The 22,504-nt window shown below is 43.3% G+C and overlaps 1 protein-coding gene across 11 annotated transcripts in view; it reads left to right on the forward strand.

Annotated features, from left to right (window-relative positions):
- Positions 1–17,349, forward strand: part of LOC110501750 (mitogen-activated protein kinase kinase kinase kinase 4) — a 98,384-nt gene extending 81,035 nt beyond the window's left edge. For all 11 annotated transcript variants that reach the window (XM_036959108.1, XM_021579506.2, XM_021579508.2 and 8 more), the window contains 9 exons: positions 1,845–1,959; positions 2,193–2,360; positions 2,455–2,598; positions 4,785–4,919; positions 5,400–5,500; positions 5,676–5,825; positions 6,070–6,229; positions 6,352–6,491; positions 14,178–17,349. In XM_036959108.1, the coding sequence (XP_036815003.1) occupies positions 1,845–1,959; positions 2,193–2,360; positions 2,455–2,598; positions 4,785–4,919; positions 5,400–5,500; positions 5,676–5,825; positions 6,070–6,229; positions 6,352–6,491; positions 14,178–14,261 (1,197 nt within the window). In that variant the 3' untranslated portion in view covers positions 14,262–17,349. The remainder of the gene's footprint in view (positions 1–1,844; positions 1,960–2,192; positions 2,361–2,454; positions 2,599–4,784; positions 4,920–5,399; positions 5,501–5,675; positions 5,826–6,069; positions 6,230–6,351; positions 6,492–14,177) is intronic.
- Positions 17,350–22,504: the final 5,155 nt, after the last annotated feature.

Below are 22,504 nucleotides of genomic sequence, written 5' to 3' on the forward strand. Positions count from 1 at the left end.
CTGTTTTACTTTTACCCACCACCATAGAGTCCTCTTGTTTTTTGCCTTGTTCACTTTACTTCAACGTGTGATTTTGTGAAATTCTCCCTATGCCTGATAGCTGCATGCTCCTAACATCTGCCTCAATTTCTTGCTTCCGTCTTTCAACATTTCTCTTTGGTGGTCTTTGAACTTTATGTTGAACTTATACAGTGCCTTTGGAAAGTATTCAGACCCGTTGACTTTTTCCTCATTCTTCTACGTTACAGCCTTATTCTAAAATGGATTAAATAAAATAAAAAAAATCCTCAGCAATATACACACAATACCACATAATGACATACTGAAAACAGGTTCTTAGACATTTTATTTATTTATATAAGTATTCAGCCCCTTTGCTATGAGATGCAAAATTGAGCTCAGGTGCATCCTGTTTCCATGGATCATCCTTGAGATGTTTCTACAACTTGATATGAGTCTGTCTGTGGTAAATTCAATTTGGAAAGACACACACCTGTCTATGTAAGGTCCCTAAGTTGACAGTGCATGTCAGAGCAAAAACCAAGCCATAAGGTCAAAGGAATTGTCCGTAGAGCTCCGAGACAGGCTTGTGCCAAGGCACAGATCTGGGAAAGGGTACCAAAAAATGTCTGCAGCATTGAAGGACCCCAAGAACACAGTGGCCTCCAACATTCTTAAATGGAAGAGGTTTGGAACTACCAAGACTCTTAGAGCTGGCCTAGAGCTGGCTGTCCGGCCAAATTGAGCAATCGGGGGAGATTGGCCTTTGTCAGGGAGGTGACCAACAACCCAATGGTCACTCTGACAGGGCTTTTAGAGTTCCTCTGTAGAGATAGGAGAACCTTCCAAAATGACAACCATCTCTGCAGCACTCTACCAATCAAGCCTTTATGGTAGAGTGGTTAGGCAGAAGCCATTCCTCATTAAAATGCACATGACAGCCCGCTTGGAGTTTGCCAAAAGACACCTAATGACTCTCAGAACATGAGAAACAAGATTCTCTGGTTTGCTGAAAACAAGATTGAACTCTTTGGCCTGCGTGCCAAGCGTCACATCTGGAGGAAACCTGTCACCATCCCTACGGTGAAGCATGGTGGTGGCAGCATCATGCTGTGGGGATGTTTTTCAGCATCAGGGACTAGGAGGCTTGTCAAGATTGAGGCAAATATGAACGGAGCAAAGTACAGAGAGATCCTTGATGAAAACCTGCTCCAGAGAGCTCAGGACCTCAGACTGGGGCGAAGGTTCTTTATCCAACAGGACAATGACCCTAAGCACACAGCCAAGACAACACAGGAGTCGCTTCGGAGCAAGTGTCTGAATGTCCTTGAGTGGCCCAGCCAGAGCCCGGACTTGAACCCGATCAAACATCTCTGGAGAGACCTGAAAATAGCTGTGCAGCAACGCTCCCCATCCAACCTGAGAGCTTGAGAGGATCTGCAGAGAAGAATGGGAAAAACTCCCCAAATGCAGGTGTGCCAAGCTTGTAACGTCATACCCAAGAAGACACACGAAGACACAATCGCTGCCAAAGTTTTTTTTTAATACATTTGCTAACACTTCTAAAAACCTGTTTTTGCTTTATCATGACAGGGTATTGTGTGTAGATTTGATGAGGGGAAAAAAACATTTAATACATTTTAGAATAAGACTGTAACATAACAAAATGTGGAAAAAGTCAAGGGGTCTGAATACTTTCCAAAGGCACTGTATATTTCATATTGCACACAATGCTGCCATTGTTGTCTTGGTCTATGAGTTGGCAGGTAAGTCAATGTCATAATGGTAGAAATACATGTGATTCTATGTATCCTCATTGTTGTTCTATTCTCCTACTCCTCTAGAGTCATTCTGTCAGCAACACAATGCAGAAACACAAGTCCTCCTCCTCCTTCACTCCTTTTATCGATCCACGCCTCCTCCAGGTCTCTACATCCGGCGCAGCTCTCAACAACCTGGGTAAACCCGTTCTCCCAGCCCCCTTATTGGATGACAAGTCCCCTTCAGTAGTATCTGAGTGGTTCCCTCCAGTGTCAATCAACCTGGTGTTAGATTCTGAGGCAACACCAGAGAACACCTGTTTTATAACTGACAAAAGTTATATAAATGTATACTAAATATAACTGAATCTATATGATAGTAAAACATAATCTGCTTGTATTTACACTCAATCCCTTCCTTGTCCTCTGCAGCTTTTGGGAACGACGCCAGGCTGGCGGAGGCACTGAGGGCGGACCCGTCACGTAAAGGCTCCGTGGTCAATGTGAACCCTGTCAACACACGGCCGCAGAGTGACACCCCAGAGATCCGCAAGTACAAGAAGAGGTTCAACTCTGAGATCCTGTGTGCTGCGCTCTGGGGTGAGTTGTCACAATTATCTCTGCTATGTAGTTATCTCAGTCATTTCAGTCTTCGCCACAGGTGGCAGCAAACTAAAGGCGAAAGTGTTTGTAGGAGTGAACCTGCTGGTGGGGACAGAGAGTGGTCTGATGCTGCTAGATCGTAGCGGTCAGGGGAAGGTGTATCCCCTCATCAGCCGACGCCGCTTCCAACAAATGGATGTCCTAGAGGGACTCAACGTCCTGGTTACTATATCAGGTTTGTACACGCTATACATATAGTTACTACACACACTATACATGCACAGTTACTACACATATAGTTGAAGTCGGAAGTTTACATACACTTAGGTGGGAGTCATTAAAACTTGTTTTTCAACCACTTCACAAATTTCTTGTTAGCAAACTATAGTTTTGGCAAGTCGGTTAGGACATCTACTTTGTGCATGACACAAGTCATTTTTCAAAAAATTGTTTACAGACAGATTATTTCACTTATAATTCACTGTATCATAATTCAAGTAGGTCAGAAGTTTACATACACTAAGTTGACTGTGCCTTTAAACGTCTTTAAACAGGGAATTTTTACTAGGATTAAATGCCAGGAATTGTGAAAAACTGAGTTTAAATGTATTTGGCTAAGGTGTATGTAAACTTCCGACTTCAACTGTACACAGGAAAACACAGACATGCAAACACTGTCGTATGAAATTCAGTACTGACAGAGACTTGGTCATTTCTTCAAACAATCATCTTTATTTAATATCGTATAATTATTGCAATAATGAAATCGTCAACCCAACAGTCTTGTTCTGACTGTTAGGCTGAGAGCCTAACTGATAATGAAAATAGTGATATTATATAGGACCTAAAAATGCTTAGTGGTTCCATCTCCCATAAGCCACCTTGGTTATCTACACAGGATGGTGTTTTACCCCCAACCTGGCTTTGTTTCCCAGATGCCAGGAAGAATGGACAATGAGGGATTGTTCTGAACTCTTCCAGGCTATCTCTATCTCGGGCCACACGCACCACATCTTGTCTATGGAATGCCGGCTTTTAGGTTTTTATCACCAACATCAATCGTCAGCTTCATGCTATCTCTAGTAAAACCCATGTCCTCAACAACCAGACTAGCTGCAAGGTGCTAGAGTGGAGACCATAAAACACAGCATTAACAAGACAGAAATATCTTACTGTTTTGTTAAGTAAATCATTTTTACATATCCAACAAATAAGGTGAATACATCATTTTTATATCACAGAACATACACACACACGCAGACTGACTGACCGTCGGGCAGGGACTGAATGACCGTCGGGCAGGGACTGAATGACCGTCGGGCGGGGACTGACTGACCGTCGGGCAGGGACTGACTGACCGTCGGGCGGGGACTGACTGACCGTCGGGCGGGGACTGACTGACCGTCGGGCGGGGACTGACTGACCGTCGGGCGGGGACTGACTGCTGACTGACCGTCGGGCGGGGGCTGACTGACCGTTGGGCGGGGACTGACTGCTGACTGACCGTCGGGTGGGGGCTGACTGACCGTCTGGCGGGGACTGACTGTAGGTTTCTGCTTCTCTTTCCTGTGCTCTGGTCGCGTCATTCATTCACTGTAACGACCAACGCTGGTTCCTCTGGTGTCACCCAACAGACATTCAGCCAGAGGAAATGGAGTAAATGGTCTAGTTAGAGTGTACGACATCATATACTTGTATTGCATGTCCACTGACACACGCAAAGGTTTCCATGCTGGAAGCACGGAAACACACATAGATGCAGTGTCATTTTGATGTCATTTTGCAATGAATGAAGAAAGGGTCCATGCTCAAAAGAGACATTGAGACCATTTGATGTTGCTTCTTCAGTTTTTAGCTTCGATAGAAATACATATCACTGTACTTTATCATTCTCAGTAGATGAATATAAAAGTTGTGTGTGAGTGTGCCGACTTGTTGGTGAGTTTACAGAAAATGTTGTCTTTCAATTTGACCTCGACCTTGACCTAAATTTACAAACATAATAGTCCGTTATGTTGCAACGTGTTGTCAAATATTCAGTACAGGTTCTACAACAATACAGACCCCGTTATTGACTCAGCATATCCTCTGTACTAGTATTGATAATGATGTCTAATATAATACCAATAATTAAATAACATAGTAAAAACTCCAATAACACCTTTATTCATTGAAATTGGTGTGTACAATAAAGACGCTTCCTCCACCCATAGGAGTTGGGTAGGAGTAGGGTGAAGTTGCCCCTACATGCTGATCTTAGGTCAGTTTGGGATTTTCCCCACTAATGGTTAAGTTTATGTTTGGTTGAGGGGAAGCTGATCCTAGGGGAAACTTCACCCCCTGTGCCATTACATATGGATTATATATCGTAGGTACCCTGACTCTTGACCTCTCCCGCTTGTCTGACCCTGTCCTATGAAGGCAAGAAGAACAAGTTGCGTGTGTACTATCTGTCCTGGTTGAGGAACAAGATCCTGCACAACGACCCTGAGGTGGAGAAGAAGCAGGGCTGGGTCACTGTGGGTGACCTGGAGGGTGCTGTTCACTACAAAGTTGGTATGTCCCATCTCCAGCATGCATCTGGCCAGTACATTTTTGCGGAGAAAAATTGAGGACAGTTTTTGCATAGAAATGTACGTTATGGTCAAATGAGTCTGCACACATGTTTAGGAACCACTGTTTTATAAGTCAGCACTTCATGTCATGACTGAAACATGTTGGAAGAGATAAAGTCCAGAGTTTGGTAATGAAATCTACAGCAGCGTTCGAAATACCCTCTGTCTACCCAGCAAACACCATGCCCCATTTCTGTACTGTCACATCTCTGAAGTAAGATAATAAGACTGTAATACATGTCAGCTAATAGCATTTTGGTAGACTTTGATTTCCTACTACATATAGTGTCTGGGGCAGAGAACTTAAAAACAATAAGGCTACTATGTCATTAAACGTCTTGAGGATGCTCTGAATTGACCCTGTTAGTTGGTGCCTCCTTATGGCAACATCCTCATGTGTCCCCACTGGTTTATTCCCCAGTGAAATACGAGAGGATCAAGTTTTTGGTTTTGGCCCTGAAGAACTCGGTGGAGGTCTATGCATGGGCACCGAAACCCTACCACAAGTTCATGGCTTTCAAGGTGAAACCTTCGATGCCCCTGCTTATGCATGACAGATATTCACTTCCATCTATTCAATTAGTCATGCAGCTATTGTAAATTGTCATGACAATGATAAAATGACTCCCCGACACACATGCACACACACTACTGTACTGTATGTGAATAACCTTTGCCCCCTGGTTGACCCCTGCAGTCGTTTGGTGACCTGGTGCACAAGCCCCTGCTGGTTGACCTGACGGTGGAGGAGGGTCAGAGGTTAAAGGTAATCTATGGCTCCAGTAACGGATTTCATGCTGTGGACGTGGACTCAGGGGCCGTCTACGACATCTACCTGCCCACCCATGTAAGAAGCACACTCATGTCTATGGAACCTCAAATCCACTTCTCTTCCTCCTTTTTTTTTTCAAGGATAACTTCATAATTGAATAAATCATTTCTCGCTCTCCCCCTCTTTCACTCTCTCCCCCTCTTTCGCTCTCTCTCCCCCTCTTTCGCCCTCTCTCTTATCCTTTCTTCTCTTCCCCTCTCTCTTTCGCTCTCCCTCTCGTGCTCTCTTTCTCTCTGTCTCTGTGTCTGTCTCTCTGTAGATCCAGACCAGTATCCAGTCCCATGCCATCATCATCCTGCCCAACACAGATGGCATTGAGCTGCTGGTGTGTTACGAGGACGAGGGTGTCTATGTCAACACCTACGGACGCATCACCAAGGACGTGGTGCTGCAGTGGGGCGAGATGCCCACTTCTGTGGGTAAGTGGACACAGACACACTCACACACAATAGGTCCTTAAATTAAGCATTTAAACATGTTAACTCGGTTGCCATCCCACCGACTCACCGCCCTATCCCTCACTTTGTCTTTCTCTCTGTAGCCTATATCCGTTCTAACCAGATAATGGGCTGGGGGGAGAAAGCCATAGAGATCAGATCTGTGGAGACTGGACATCTCGACGGAGTCTTCATGCACAAGAGAGCCCAGAGACTCAAGTTCCTGTGTGAGAGGAACGACAAGGTGAGACCCCTGGACACGTACACACACATTTGGAGGTACTCTCCCCAGGTCTGTTTTCACAAATAACTCTGTCAAAATCTCATTTTATTTGTCACATGCGCAGAATACAACAGGTGTAGACCTTACCATGAAATTCTTACTTACAAGCCCTTAGCTAACAATGAGGTTCAATAAATAGAGTTAAGAAAATACTAAATAAACTAAAGTAAAACATTTTATAAAAAGAAACACAATAAAATAACAATAATGAGGCTATATAAAGGGGGTACTGGTACCGAGTCAATGTGCAGGGGGTACTGGTACCGAGTCAATGTGCGGGGATACAGGTTAGTTGAGGTAATTTGTACATATAGGTCGGGGTAAAGTGACTATGCATAGATAATAAACAGCGTGTAGCAGCAGTGTAAAAAATAAAGGGGGGGGGGGGACAATATAAATTGTCCGGGTGAACATTTGATTAATTGTTCAGCAGTTTCATGACTTCATGGCTTTCATGGCTTCACCCAACCACAGAGACCTCTAAAAGAGGAAAAGATCAAAGGGCACAGACCGAGTGTGAAGTGGCCCAAAGCTGTTGAAAAGAGAGAGTGGGAAACAATCAACAACAACCTGACAAAAATCTTGTAGGAACAGGTAGGAACAGCAGAGAAAAAGCTTGAAAGGATGGGAAACATTATCTACCACTACGGAGAAGAGCGCTTTGGAGTAAACGAAAGGAGAAGTGGCAAGACACCACCCGCGCCAGCCAAATCTAGGAGGCAGCAAGAGATCGAGATACTTGTCAGAGAGAGAAGGCAGCTGAGAAAGCAGTGGAAGAAGGCCTCTGATGCAGAGAGAGAAGGTCTCATGCTACTCCAAGCAGACATCAGATGTCGGCTGGCAACCTTGTGAAGAGCGGAAAACTTAAGGAAACTTTGTAGGAAGAAGGAACACTCAAAAACACGGTTCTATAAAAAAAAAAACGTTAAGTTTGTCAAAGACCTCTTCGCAAAGGAAAAGTGCGGAATCCTAAAAACTCCAAAGCCAGAACTGGAAGAACATCTGGAAAAGGTCCACCAGGACATGAAAAGGCATGAGCAGATAATCACACCACATGACATCCCACCTATTCAACCACCAGAATTCAATCTGGACACTGACCCTCCAAAATGGAAGGAAGTAGAGAACGTTGTCCGACGAGCAAGAGCGGCCTCGGCTCCTGGGCCTAATGGAGTACCATACAAGCTCTACAAGAACGCCCCGGATGTTCTACGCTTTCTTTTGAGGTTCATGAGGATAGTGTGGCAGAAGGAAATAATACCAAAGACATGGCGAAGGGCTGGTGGTGTGCTAATCCCGAAAGAGAAGGATGCGACAGACATCAGTCAATTCCAACCAATCTCCCTTCTCAACATCGAAGGGAATATCTTTTTCAGTATAATAGCACAGAGGCTGTCCACTTACCTAGAAAGGAACAAGTACATTGATACATCTGTACAGAAATCAGGCATTCCTGGTTTCTCTGGTTGCCTGGAACATACTAGTATGATTTGGCACCAGATCCAAACAGCTAAGAAGGACAAGTGAGACCTCTATGTCATCTTCCTCGACCTGGCCAATGCCTTTGGCTCAGTTCCCCATTAACTCCTCTGGGAATCCTTCAACATTTTCCACGTACCAGAACCCATCACTACACTGGTAAAGGCCTATTTCCAAGACCTGCAATTGTGTTTCACAACACCTGACTTCACAACAACATGGCAGCACTTGGAAGTAGGCATAATGGCAGGCTGTACAATTTCACCTCTGGCCTTCACTATGGCCATGGAAGTCATCATCAGGGCATCGAGATGGGTGGTTGGCAGTGAGAGAACTAAGGAAGGGCTCTGTCTCCCACCTATCCGAGCATACATGGATGACATGACTACACTGACCACTGCAGCATGCACCAGGCGGCTACTTGCAAAACTGCAGGATAACATCAAGTGGGCCCGGATGAAAATCAAGCAAAGCAAATCTCGAAGCATCTCCATAATCAAGGGACAGCTTAAAGATGTGAGGTTCTGCATTGGAGATGACCCGATACCAACGGTGTCTGAGCAACCCGTCAAGAGCCTGGGTAGATGGTACAACGAAAGCCTCCGCGATAAAGATCAAGTGCAGCAAGTAAGGCAGGACATCACCGACGGTCTTGAGAACATCAACAAGACGCTACTGCCTGGGAAGCTCAAGCATTGGTGCCTACAGTTTGGACTTCTCCCTCGGGTAATGTGGCCACTCACAGTCTGAGGTCCCAATAACAACAATTATTTAAAAAAAACAATTTTACCCCCTTTTTTCTCCCCAATTTCATGGTATCCAATTGTTGTAGTAGCTACTTTCTTGTCTCATTGCTACAACTCCCGTACAGGCTCAGGAGAGACGAAGGCTGAATGTCATGCGTCTTCCGATACACAACCCAACCAGCCGTACTGCTTCTTAACACAGCGCGCATCCAACCCGGAAGCCAGCCGCACCAATGTGTCGGAGGCTACACCGTGCACCTGGCAACCTTGGCTAGCGCGCACTGCGCCCGGCCCGCCACAGGAGTCGCTGGTGCGCGATGAGACAAGGAGATCCCTACCGACAATCCCTCCCTAACCCGGACGACACTAGGCCAATTGTGCGTCGCCCCACGGACGCGGCCGGTTACGACAGAGCCTGGGCGGTTAGGTTTTATCACCCAGGTTTTATCACCCAGGCATCGTAAATCAGCCGTCAGCGTTAAGCCTCAGAGACTCCTCTCAGAAGGACAGATTGTGAAAATACTAATATAGGAATACATTCGAATATAAAGGTAATGTGTTTAACATAATGTTGTAATTCTACCACATCGTTTTTGCAATGTTAAGAAGATGGAATAAAGTTGTCCTTGAAATATTATTGGTCCTTCACTGTTTTGAGACTGTACAACCTTCAATATGTATTGTCAGATCCAACAGCAGATCTCTTTGTTTCTTGGGACCTAGAACTAGCATCTCTGTTTTTTCAGAGTTTAAAAGTTAAACATTTGCCACCATCCACTTCCTTATGTCTGAAACACAGGCTTCCAGGTAGGCAATTTTGGGGCTTCACAATGTTTCATCAAAATGTACAGCTGTGTGTCATCCTCATAGCAGTGAAAGTTGACATTGTGTTTCCGAATGACATCACCAAGAGGTATAATATTGAAGAGGTTCGATATAGGCCGATTTTTACATTTTCCGGGTCAAGGTGTAGCTTTTTCAAGATAATTTATTACTGCCGCTTTTAGTGAGTTTGGTACACATCCGGTGGATAGGGAGCCATTTATTATGTTCAACATAGGAGGGTCAAGCACAGGATGTAGCTCTTTCAGTAGTGTAGTTGGAATGGAGTCCAGTATGCAGCTTGACAGTTTAGAGGCCATGACTATTTTCATGAATGTGTCAAGAGATACAGGATTAAAAGACTTGGATCTCCATTGATCCAAGGTCCTGACAGTCTTTGCAGACTCAGGACAACTGAGCTATAGAGAAATATGCAGATTCAAAGAGGAGTCTGTAATTTGCTTAAATTGCAATTAGGTTTGAAAAATTGGATGATTGAGCAGTCAGATGACTTCCAATTTGGTGGAGCGTCATTTCCGTTCCAATTTTCTGGAATCTTGTTTCAGGGCCCGGGTATTTTCTGTATACCAGGGAGCTAATTTCTTGTGACAAATATTTTTTGTTTTTAGGGGTGTGACTGGTGTGACTGCATCTAGGGTATTACGCATGGTTAAATTTAGATCCTCGGATAGGTGTTTAACCGATTTTGTACTCTGACGTCCTTCAGGGAACTCCATGAGGAATGCTGTATACGGCGCAGGAGGCCTGTAAACAGTAGATATAAAAAGTGATTGATTAGGCTGCATAGGTTACATGACTAGATGCTCACTAGTGTAAATTCATCAGGCTTAAGGCATGTTACAATCAGGCCAATCACATAAAGATTATGATCAGTGATTAGTTCATTGACTATAATTGCCTTGGATGTGAGGAATCTAACATTAAGTAACCCTATTTTGAGATGTGCGATATCACAATCTCTTTCAATAATGACAGGAATGGAGGAGGTCTTTATTCCAGTGAGATTGCTAAAGCGAACACTGCCATTTTCTGTTTTTCTCAACCTAGATCGAGGCACAGACACTCTCAATGGGAATAGCTGAGCTGACTACATTGGCTGTGCTAGTGGCAGACTCCACTGAGCTGGCAGGCTGGTTATCAGGTTGCAGGCCATCTCATTGTGGAGCTAGAGGAGTTAGAGCCCTGTCTATGTTCATAGATAAGATGAGAGCACCCCTCCAGCTAGGATGGAGTCAGTCACTCCTCAGCAGGCCAGGCTTGGACCTGTTTGTGGTTGAGTCCCAGAAAGGGGGCCAATTACCTACAAATTCTATCTTTTGGGAAGGGCAGAAAACAGTTTTCAACCAGCGATTGAGTTGTGAGAGCTCATCACTCCCCCTAACTGGGAGGGGGCCAGAGACTCTGCTGTAGAGCTCATCACTCCCCCTAACTGGGAGGGGGCCAGAGACTCTGCTGTAGAGCTCATCACTCCCCCTAACTGGGAGGGGGCCAGAGACTCTGCTGTAGAGCTCATCACTCCCCCTAACTGGGAGGGGGCCAGAGACAATTACTTGATGCCGACACATCTTTCTCGCTGATTTGCACACTGAAGCTATGTTGCTCTTGGTGACCTCTGACTGTTTCATCCTAACATCGTTGGTGCAGACGTGGATAACAATATCCCTATACTCTCTCCGCTCGCCAGTTTTAGCTTTAGCCTTTACGTCTGTAACCCTGCCCCCTGGTAAACAGTGTATGATCGCTGGATTATTATTTTTAAGTCAATGACTAGGGTTTTCAATTTGTCAGAGCTAATAATGGGTGGCTTCGGCAGCTCAGACCCTGTAGCGGGTGGAGGAGAGACCTGAGAAGGCCCGGCCTCTGACTCTGAGTCAATGCTTAATGGGGAAAACCGGTTGAAAGTTTCTGTCGGCTGAATGAGCGACACCTGTTGAGTATGCCGACAGCATTTCTTTCCAGAAAATTGTCCGGCTGCGGGTACTGTATGGGGATATTTATACTACTATCTCTACTTACTGGTGGCACAGATGCTGTTTCATCCTTTCCTACACTTAAATTACCCTTGCCTAACGATTGCATCTGAAGCTGTGCTGGCAACACAGCTATCCTCACCATAAGGCGATAGTTCTCCTATATATTATGAGTAGAGCTACTGCTAAATGTCATAGTGTTAATGTTACTACTTAGCTCTGGCTGGTGGAGGTCCTGTAGAACCATGTCCAGATAAAGCGTCCGGGGTGAAAAAGTTGAATGAAAATAGTTGAGCGAGGTAAAAACTAAGACATTGGTAAATGTGTTAAATGCAGATTTTGATGAAACGGTTAGTAAATGTAAAAACCAAAAGCTTGGTAGGTAGCCAAGTAGCAACAAACAGCACAGCAGCATGGAGATATGTCCAACAGTTGTGACTTTGTGGCAGTGGTAACTAACCGATGATGTTTTTATTTAATTATTTTATTTAACCTTTATTTAACTAGGCAAGTCAGTTAAGTTCTTATTTACAATGACGGCCTACCAAAAGGCAAAAGGACTCCTGCGGGGATGGGGGCTGGGATTAAAAATACAAATATAGGACAAGACACCACAACACTACATAAGGAGCGACCTAAGACAACAACATAGCATGGCAGCAACACATGACAACACAGCATTGTAGAAACAGCACATGACAACAACATGGTAGCAACACAACATGGTACAAGCATTATTGGGCACAGACAACAGCACAAGAAGGCAAGAAGGTAGAGACAATAATATATCACGCAAAGCAGCCACACTGTCAGTAAGAGTGTCCATGATTGAGTCTTTGAATGAAGAGATGGAGATTTGAGTGTTTTTTGCAGCTCGTTCCAGTCGCTAGCTGCAGCGAACTGAAAAGAGGAGTGACACAGGGATGTGTGTGCTTTGGGGACCTTTAAAAGAATGTGACTGGCAGAACCGGTGTTGCATGTGGAGGATGAGGGCTGCAGTAGGTATCTCAGATAGGGGGGAGTGAGGCCTAAGAGGAGCATCAACCAGTGGGTCTTGCGACGGGTACACAAAGATGACCAGTTTGCAGAGGAGTATAGAATGAAGTGATGTGGGAAATCTGATGGCCGAACGGTAAAGAAAATCTAGCCGCTTGAGAGCACCCTTACCTGCCGATCTATAAATTATATCTCCGTAATCTAGCGTGGGTAGGATGGTCATCTGAATCAGGGTTAGTTTGGCAGCTGGGGTGAAAGAGAAGTGTTTACAATAGAGGAAACCAAGTCTAGATTTAACCTTCGCCTGCAGCTTTGATATGTGCTGAGAGAAGGACATTGTACCGTCTAGCCCTACTCCCAAGTACTTGTACGAGGTGACTACCTCAAGCTCTAAACCCTCAGAGGTAGTAATCATACTCGTGGGGAGATGGGTATTCTTCTTACCAAACCACATGACCTTTTGTTTTAGAGGTGTTCAGAACAAGGTTAAGGGCAGAGAAAGCTTGCTTGACACTAAGAAAGCTTTGTCGTAGAGTGTTTAACACAAAATCCGGGGAGGGGCCCGCTGTGTAGAAGACTATCATCTGCATATACATGGATGAGAGAGCTTCCTACTGCCTGAGCTATGTTGTTGATGTAAATTGAGAAGCGTGTGTGGACTAGGATCGAGCCTTGAGGTACTCCCTTGGTGACAGGCAGTGGCTGAGACAGCAGATGTTCTGACTTTATACACTGCACTCTATGAGAGAGGTAGTTAGCAAACCAGGCCAAAGACCCCTCAGAGACACCAACACTCCTTAGTCGGCCCACAAGAATGTAATGGTCTACTGTATCAAAAGCTTTTGCCACGTCAACTCAGTGACTGCCTGCAGTGAGAAACTTTGTAGCGGGGCAGGGGAAAAAGAGGGAGGAGCATCGGGGTTAGTCGCATTGGAAGGGGTGGGAGATGAGGAAATGTTGGACGGGCAATGGCTGAGTCAAATAGGAATCCTGACTTAATGAAGTGGGGATTTAAAGAGCTCAGCCATGTGCTCCTTGTCAGTAACAGCCACATCATCAACATTAAGGGACATGGGCAGCTGTGAGGAGGAGGGTTTATTCTCCGGGTCTTTAACCGTTTTCCAGAACTTCTTGGGATTAGACCCACAGAGAGAGAACTGCTCACCTGAGTGTACTTATTTCTAATTTTCCTGAACTAGAGCCAGTCAGCCTGAGTATGCGTGTGCCAAGCCTTTCACCAAATGGACTTCTTGAGGTGGAGTAATTCTGCCAGATCACCGTCGAACCAGGGGCTGAACCTGTTGTTAATTATCATTTTCTTTATGGGGGCGTGTTTGTTAACAATACCACTGAAAATATTTTTTTAAAAGGTCAAAGAGTCTTCGACAGAGGGGATCAAGCTGATTCTATACCAATTTACAGAGGCCAGGTCTTGAAGGAAGGCTTGCTCATTAAAGTTTTTTAGCAAGCATCTGACAAATCAGGACAGGTCGTTTTTAACTGAGCATCCATTACGAACACAGGCTGGTAAACAGTGATCACTAAGGTCCTTACTGATGTCACTGATTTGTTTCATTATTGACTGGCGTGTGTGCATGTGTTCCCATCCGCAGGTGTTCTTTGCCTCGGTGCGATCCGGAGGAGCCAGCCAGGTGTACTTTATGACCCTGGGGCGCACCTCTCTGCTCAGCTGGTAGAGAGACTACACCCCCTCTACACTGGAAACCAACCAACCACGTTTTACCCGACGTTCAACGATGCCATCGGTCAAAAGCCAACCACCTCCGACATAATCATGACCTTCGACCCGGGGCATCGTGCTATATTGAGGATACACAACATCTTGTTTTTTTCTCCCACCTTTATTTAACCAGGTAGGCAAGTTGAGAACAAGTTCTCATTTACAATTGCGACCTGGCAGATGACGTCGCCCCAGCCGTGAATACCAGATATGAGAATTGTAAAAAAAAAATGAAGTTAATTGATTATAAATCAAATAAAAAAATGTGAAGAAAGGGGGTGAACAGTTTGCCCCACTTTGGTGCTCAACAGGTTGTGGACACACGTCTGTGCGGGGCTGTTGCCCTGAAGGCGTGTGTGTGTGTGTGCGTGTGTGTGTGTGTGTGTGTGTGTCGTTCCTAGTTCCCCTCCCCTTCCTTTCCTTAGCGAAGGAGGGGCAGGGGGCGGAGCATACAGTGTTAATGCTACAGTAGTGTATGTCAATGTCTTTCTGTTTGGTCCAATGATTGCTGACTGCGGGGGGGGGGGATAAAGAAGCTGTGCAAGGGAGCCAATTGGTCCTAGGCTCAATGCTGTCATGACACAGTGTGTGGGAAGGGCCTATGCATTTTACCGTAAGTCTGTTATCTGAGAGGACTCAGCTGGAGTGTGTTGATAGTTAGGACAGCTACCGTATTTTAATGTGCAAGTTCATGTAAAAACATTTGAACCAGATGGACTTTGAAATAGTGTTTTTTATTTTATTATGATTCCCTAAAAAAAAGTAAGTATTTGGAGTTAATATTTATTTTACCTTGGTTTTAAAAATCACAATGCACATAGCCTCCAGTTTTCTTTGCTTTTATTTCAACCCACAACACATTCAAATGCTTTGAGTCAGAGAGTGGTTGGGTAGAACATTTAAATAGTATCTATGTATAATAAATATTAATTTAATATCATTCATAGTTTCAATCGTCATGTTAGTGGAATCCTCAGTCCAACATGACGCTGTGATCCGGCTTGTACCATCAGAGTCCAGGATGGAGGACATGGTCCTGATGTGAATAGACAGATATAATAAAAGAGAGTGGAGGAGAAGGTTCAGGTCATATACAGTATGTGTGTGGTAGTAAAGGGGCCAATAGATGAGAGAGGAGGGGTGTCAATGTAAGTTTTTGTAGCAGGAAGGTTACACATGGTCAGCAAACCTCAATGGACTCATAGACTGTGGATGGAAATAATGGTGGTGTTTTATTGTTGTTTTTCATTAGTATCTTTTTAGGAATGCAATGCACTAAGTGTCAAGAATGTAGAAAGAAATATACTGTGTGGTGGTCAAAGGCATGAGAATTTTATTTTTGTTCCTTGTCACAAGTGATCAATTTCAAGTTGACACAAGTGAATATTAAACAATGGAGGCTCTAAGGAAGATGTCGGTTTTTGGGGCAATTCTGAATCGTTTCTGAGACTAGGTTGTGACTCCTTTCACAAACTCAATGTTTTAAAGTGAATCGGGGCTTAAGCGTTAACAGCTCTGAGTTGAGAAGTTGCTAGGCTACAGTAGTTTCCTGTGGGGCCAGTTTGCTCACAGTAGCTAAATCAACCAGATGCGCTAACAGGGCTTTAGACCTCAGTGTTTAACTCTAAAAAAACATTGCCAGGCTCAATAAAGAAGTCTTGAGCTCTACTTCTTGTCCTTCTCGTGTGATGTGTCAGCTTGTTAATGGAAGGCAAATCAAAACAACTGTTTCAAATCAGAGGAGAGCAGAGTAGGTGTGACATCTGTGATTCTACAGCTCTCTGAAGGTGTTCACCACAGAAACCCACTTTGGGAAGATTCTCTTTTGTTGTTGTTCACTGTTAAAGGGTATAGTCTGTACATCTGAAGACTATTCAATACACTGCAATATTCCCTGCCACGACTCTCTCACGACAGGGTATCTGACCTGCCTAAACCATGGTGACAAACAACATTTAATATTATTTTCCTGAGTAGGATTACCCTACTTTTCCCAAGGAACACAACTGTGGTTTAATGGTGATGATGGATCAAAGCTATTTCACCCAAGGGGACAGATTTTCTACCCGAACTGTGTGTCAGACTCCATAGTGGGTCAATCATTCTCTGAGTTGAGTCTTTCTCCTACTAACAGTCATGCCATTCATTGTGTGTAGAGCTGTGGGAAAGGCACTGCAAATTATACATCACAGAATTGTTTCACAAGCCAACCTTTTTTATATATGGAAAAAGAAACCTGTTTGAAAAGCGAACCCCAATGCTGTATGTGTGTGTGTGTGTGTGTGTGTGTGTGTTGAATAGCCCCCCCCCCCAGCACTGTCCCACTATGTCTTTTTGGTTACATCAAGGCCTTCATGAGTGGCATAAGTGAGTTTATTAAGGTTATGGTTATTGATATTCTATTAATGGAAAGACGGACAACAATTTCTTCGCAATCTGAAAAGCAGTCACTTGCTGATTTTATGTTTTATAAAAGTGCCAATATGGCAACATTAAAAGTGTAAAAAGAATGACGAAACCACTATGTTGATAAATATACTTTTTTAAGATCTCACTTGAAGCATTAAGTTTTAGACTTAGTTAAGAAGCTTAACAATAGTTTATGTACTTTGCAGTGGTTGAATATTATAACGCTCATGTTAGGTTGAGAAAATGGCAATGTTTACAGAGGCAATGTTTTGTTACACTAATGTGTATCATGATATTAGTTTTTTTTAGCTTGTTTTATATTGAACATGATTGATCAATAATCCTAAATTATGCCATTTTTTAGTTTTTTTTTCTCAAACAACTCAAAACACAATAAAGAATACACATGCCACATTTGATTTTCCAGATGATCCCATAATGTCGTTCCCAGCATTGTGGGGACATTGTAGTGACAAAGTCCGTTCCTTGCCGGCTTGGATGTCAGTCAGGCTTGGGTGTTTTTCTCCAGTGTTTCTTCCATGCTACTCTAACTTATGTGCTCTCTGTGTATGACAGGAAGTCTTGTATTTTCCTGAAGGTCTTTTCTCTTTGAATAAACTCTAAAGTAATTTAAAGATTTACTGTAGTCTTTTGTCTTGTCCCCTCTCTGACTGACTGAATTCTTGAAGTGGAGAGTGTGAGAATGTCATCATTATCCAATAGTATGTCCCTGAGGGTAAGAAATATTTTCTACAACAAATACAGAGCAGAGCAGACACTGAATATCCCTTTGAGCATGGTGAAGTTATTAATTACACTTTGGATGGTGTATCAATACACCCAGTCACTACAAAGATAGAGGCGTCCTTCCTAACTCAGTTGACAGAGAGGAAGGAAACCACTCAGGGATTTCACCATTTGGCCAATGGTGACTTTAAAACAGTTATAGAGTTTAATAGCTGTGATAGGAGAAAACTGAGGATGGATCAACAACATTGTACATACTCCACAATACTAACTTAAATGACAGGGTGAAAAGGAGGCCTGTTTGCAACAAGTCACTAAAGTAAAACTGCAAAAAATGTGGCAGTGAAATTAACTTTTCTGTCCTGAATACAAAGTGTTATGTTTGGGACAAATCCAACACAACACATCACTGAGTACCACTTCATATTTTCAAGCATGGTGGTGGCTGCATCGTATTATGGGTATGCTTGTCATCAGCAAGGACTAGGGAGTTTTTTAGGATACAAATGAACTGAGTAGAGCTAAGCACAGGCAAAATCCTAGAGGAAAACCTGGTTCGGTCTGCTTTTGAACAGACACTGGGAGACAAATGTACAAATGTACCTTTCAATGGCCTAAAACACAAGGCCAAATATACACTTGCTTACCAAGACAACATTGAATGTTCCTGACTGGCCTAGTTACAGTTTTCAAAAAAGATTTCAAAAAATATGTTTTAATTTTGTAATAATGGGGTTTTGTGTATAGATGAGTTGAAATAGATGAAAAAATGATTTGAATCCATTTCGAGTTCAGGCTGTAACAAAAAGATGTGCACACACTAACACGCTTGATTTGATTTGCTACATACAAAAGATGCACTAGGTTGTGTGTTGGCTTGTACTGTACAAATGTAATCTGAGGGAATTGAGACAGTTTGTTATTATATTTTCCCAGCTTCAGTTTAATTAACTGCTCTGCATTAGTAGTAGTGGTAGTAGTAGACTAAGACAGTGGGTATAACAGTTTACACATGTTATTTTCATCTTCCCTTTGACATCTTCTGACAAAGCAAAAACAGGTTTATGTGTAGATTACTGAGGATTTTTTTCTATTTAATCAATTTTAGAAGTCTGTAACGTAACAAAATTTGGAAATAGTCAATGGGTCTGAATACTTTTCGAAGGCACTGTGTGTGTGTGGTCATTCACCTGCCAAGGATCCTGGGGGATTTGATGGACGTATGATACTGAAAAAAAGAAGAAAAAAAACAGTTTACTCACCATGTGGACATGCACATGGTCTCACGTACGCACGCACATGGACACACACAGCTAAGGGAGTTAAGTTGAATTTGCAGTAATCCACATACACAATACTCCTCAAACAGAGGAGGCTGGTGGGAGGAGCTATAGGACAGGCTCATTGTAATGGCATTAATGGAAGGGTATCAAACATATGGAAACCATGTTTGACTCTGTTCCATTAATTCCATTCCAGACATTACGAGCCTGTCCTCTTATAGCTCCTCCCATAAAAGTCCTCCGTTCTTAAATCACTGTTGTCTTGAATTCTATTGCATCTTTCCGGTGTGTAAGGGAACTGAATTTCTCAATCTGCTGTTTTATTTTACTCAGTGTGACAGTATAACATGCATGTTCATAAAGTAAACGTGATGATGTCAGAAGATATCAAAGGGAAGAGGAAAATCACTTATGTAAGCTGTTATACCCACTGTCTTAGTCTACTACTACCACTACAACTACCATTACTACTAATACAGAGCAGTTAATAAAACTGAAGTTGGGAAAATATACAATAGACCTTATCATGAAATTCTTATTTATAAGCCCTTAACCAACAATGTAGTTTCAAGAAAAATAACAGGTAAGAAGCTGTTAAGAAGCCTTTTTGACCTAGACTTGGCGCTCTGGTACCGCTTGCCGTTTGGTAGCAGAGAGAACAGTCTATGACTAGGGTGGCTGGAGTCTTTGGCCATTTTTAGAGCCTTCCTCTGACACTGCCTGGTATAAAGGTCCTCGATGGCAGGAAGCTTGGCCCCAGTGATGTACTGGGCCGTACGCACTACCCTCCTGTAGCACCTTTTTGAGGATTTGTATTTGTATTTATCAGGGATCCCAATTTGCTGCCTCCAAGGCAGCAGCCACTCCTTGGTTCCAAACACATAAAAGCACTTACATTACATATAAAACAAAAGATAACAGTACACCATATACATTATTACACCACTACATACAGTGGGGCAAAAAAGTATTTAGTCAGCCACCAATTGTGCAAGTTCTCCCACTTAAAAAGATGAGAGAGGCCTGTAATTTTCATCATAGGTACACTTCAACTATGACAGACAAAATGAGACAAAAAAATCCAGAAAATCACATTGTAGGATTTTTTATGAATTTATTTGCAAATTATGGTGGAAAATAAGTATTTGGTCACCTACAAACAAGCAAGATTTCTGGCTCTCACAGACCTGTAACTTCTTCTTTAAGAGGCTCCTCTGTCCTCCACTTGTTACCTGTATTAATGGCACCTGTTTGAACTTGTTATCAGTATAAAAGACACCTGTCCACAACCTCAAACAGTCACACTCCAAACTCCACTATGGCCAAGACCAAAGAGCTGTCAAAGGACACCAGAAACAAAATTGTAGACCTGCACCAGGCTGGGAAGACTGAATCTGCAATAGGTAAGCAGCTTGGTTTGAAGAAATCAACTGTGGGAGCAATTATTCGGAAATGGAAGACATACAAGACCACTGGTAATCTCCCTCGATCTGCTCCACACAAGATCTTACCTCAAAATGATCACAAGAACGGTGAGCAAAAATCCCAGAACCACCTAGTGAATGACCTGCAGAGAGCTGGGACCAAAGTAACAAAGCCTACCATCAGTAACACACTACGCCGCTAGGGACTCAAATCCTGCTGTGCCAGACGTGTCCCCCTGCTTAAGCCAGTACATGTCCAGGCCCGTCTGAAGTTTGCTAGAGAGCATTTGGATGATCCAGAAGAAGATTGAGTGAATGTCATATGGTCAGATGAAACCAAAATATAACTTTTTGGAAAAACTCAACTCGTCGTGTTTGGAGGACAAAGAATGCTGAGTTGCATCCAAAGAATACCATACCTACTGTGAAGCATGGGGGTGGAAACATCATGCTTTGGGTCTGTTTTTCTGCAAAGGGACCAGGACGACTGATAAAGGAAAGAATGAATGGGGCCATGTATCGTGAGATTTTGAGTGAAAACCTTCAATCAGCAAGGGCATTGAAGATGGAACGTGGCTGGGTCTTTCAGCATGACAATTATCCCAAACACACCGCCCGGGCAATGAAGGAGTGGCTTCGTAAGAAGCATTTCAAGGTCCTGGAGTGGCCTAGCCAGTCTCCAGATCTCAACCCCATAGAAAATCTTTGGAGGGAGTTGAAAGTCCGTGTTGCCCAGCAACAGCCCCAAAACATCACTGCTCTAGAGGAGATCTGCATGGAGGAATGGGCAAAAATACCAGCAACAGTGTGTGAAAATCTTATGAAGACTTACAGAAAACATTTGACCTCTGTCATTGCCAACAAAGGGTATATAACAAAGTATTGAGATAACCTTTTGTTATTGACCAAATACTTATTTTCCATCATAATTTGCAAATAAATTCATTAAAAATCATACAATGTGATTTTCTGGATTTTTTTTTCTCCTTTTGTCTGTCATAGTTGAAGTGTACCTACGATGAAAATTACAGGCCTCTCATCTTTTTAAGTGGAAGAACATGCACAATTGGTGGCTGACTAAATACTTTTTTGCCCCACTGTATCTACAACACAAAATGTACAATACAAAATGTATAATACCACCATACAACAATTTTACAATGTATGCATATGCGTGTGTCTGTACCTTCGTGTGTATCTCTTCACAGTCCCTGCTGTTCCATAAGGTGCAATTTTTACCTGTTTTTAAAAAATCAGTTGTACATACAGTCGTGGCCAAAAGTTTTGAGAAAGACAAATATTAATTTCCACAAAGTTTGCTGCTTCAGTGTCTTTAGATATTTTTGTCAGATGTTACTATGGAATACTGAAGTATAATTACATTTCATAAGTGTCCAAGGCTTTTATTGACAATTACATGAAGTTGATGCAAACAGTCAACATTTGCAGTGTTGACCCTTCTTTTTCAAGACCTCTGCAATCTGTCCTGGCATGCTGTCAATTAACTTCTGGGCCACATCCTGACTGACGGCAGCCCATTCTTGCATAATCAATGCTTGGAGTTTGTCAGAATTTGTGGGGTTTTGTTTGTCCACCTGCCTCTTGAGGAGTGACCACAAGTTCTCAATGGGATTAAGGTCTGGGGAGTTTCCTGGCCATGGACCCAAAATATCGATGTTTTGTTCCCCGAGCTACTTAGTTATCACTTTTGCCTTATGGCAAGGTGCTCCATCATGCTGGAAAAGGCATTGTTCGTCACCAAACTGTTCCTGAATGGTTGGGAGAAGTTGCTCTCGGAGGATGTGTTGGTACCATTCTTTATTCATGGCTGTGTTCTTAGGCAAAATTGTGAGTGAGCCCACACCCTTGGCTGAGAAGCAACCCCACACATGAATGGTGTCAGGATGCTTTACTGTTGGCATGACACAGGACTGATGGTATCGCTCACCTTGTCTTCTCCGGACAAGCTTTTTTCCGGATGCCCCAAACAATCAGAAAGTGGATTCATCAGAGAAAATGACTTTTCCCCAGTCCTCAGTAGACCAATCCCTGTACCTTTTGCAGAATATCAGTCTGTCCCTGATCTTTTTCCTGGAGAGAAGTGGCTTCTTTGCTGCCCTTCTTGACACCAGGCTATCCTACAAAAGTCTTCACCTCACTGTGCGTGCAGATACAATCACACCTGCCTGCTGCCATTCCTGAGCAAGCTCTGTGCCCTGATCCCGCAGCTGAATAAACTTTAGGAGAAGGTCCTGGCACTTGCTGGACTTTCTTGGGCGCCCTGAAGCCTTCTTCACAACAATTGAACCGCTCTCCTTGAAGATCTTGATGATCCG

The sequence above is a fragment of the Oncorhynchus mykiss genome, chromosome 22 (assembly GCF_013265735.2).
Source record: "Oncorhynchus mykiss isolate Arlee chromosome 22, USDA_OmykA_1.1, whole genome shotgun sequence".
NCBI classification, from domain to species: Eukaryota; Metazoa; Chordata; class Actinopteri; order Salmoniformes; family Salmonidae; genus Oncorhynchus; species Oncorhynchus mykiss.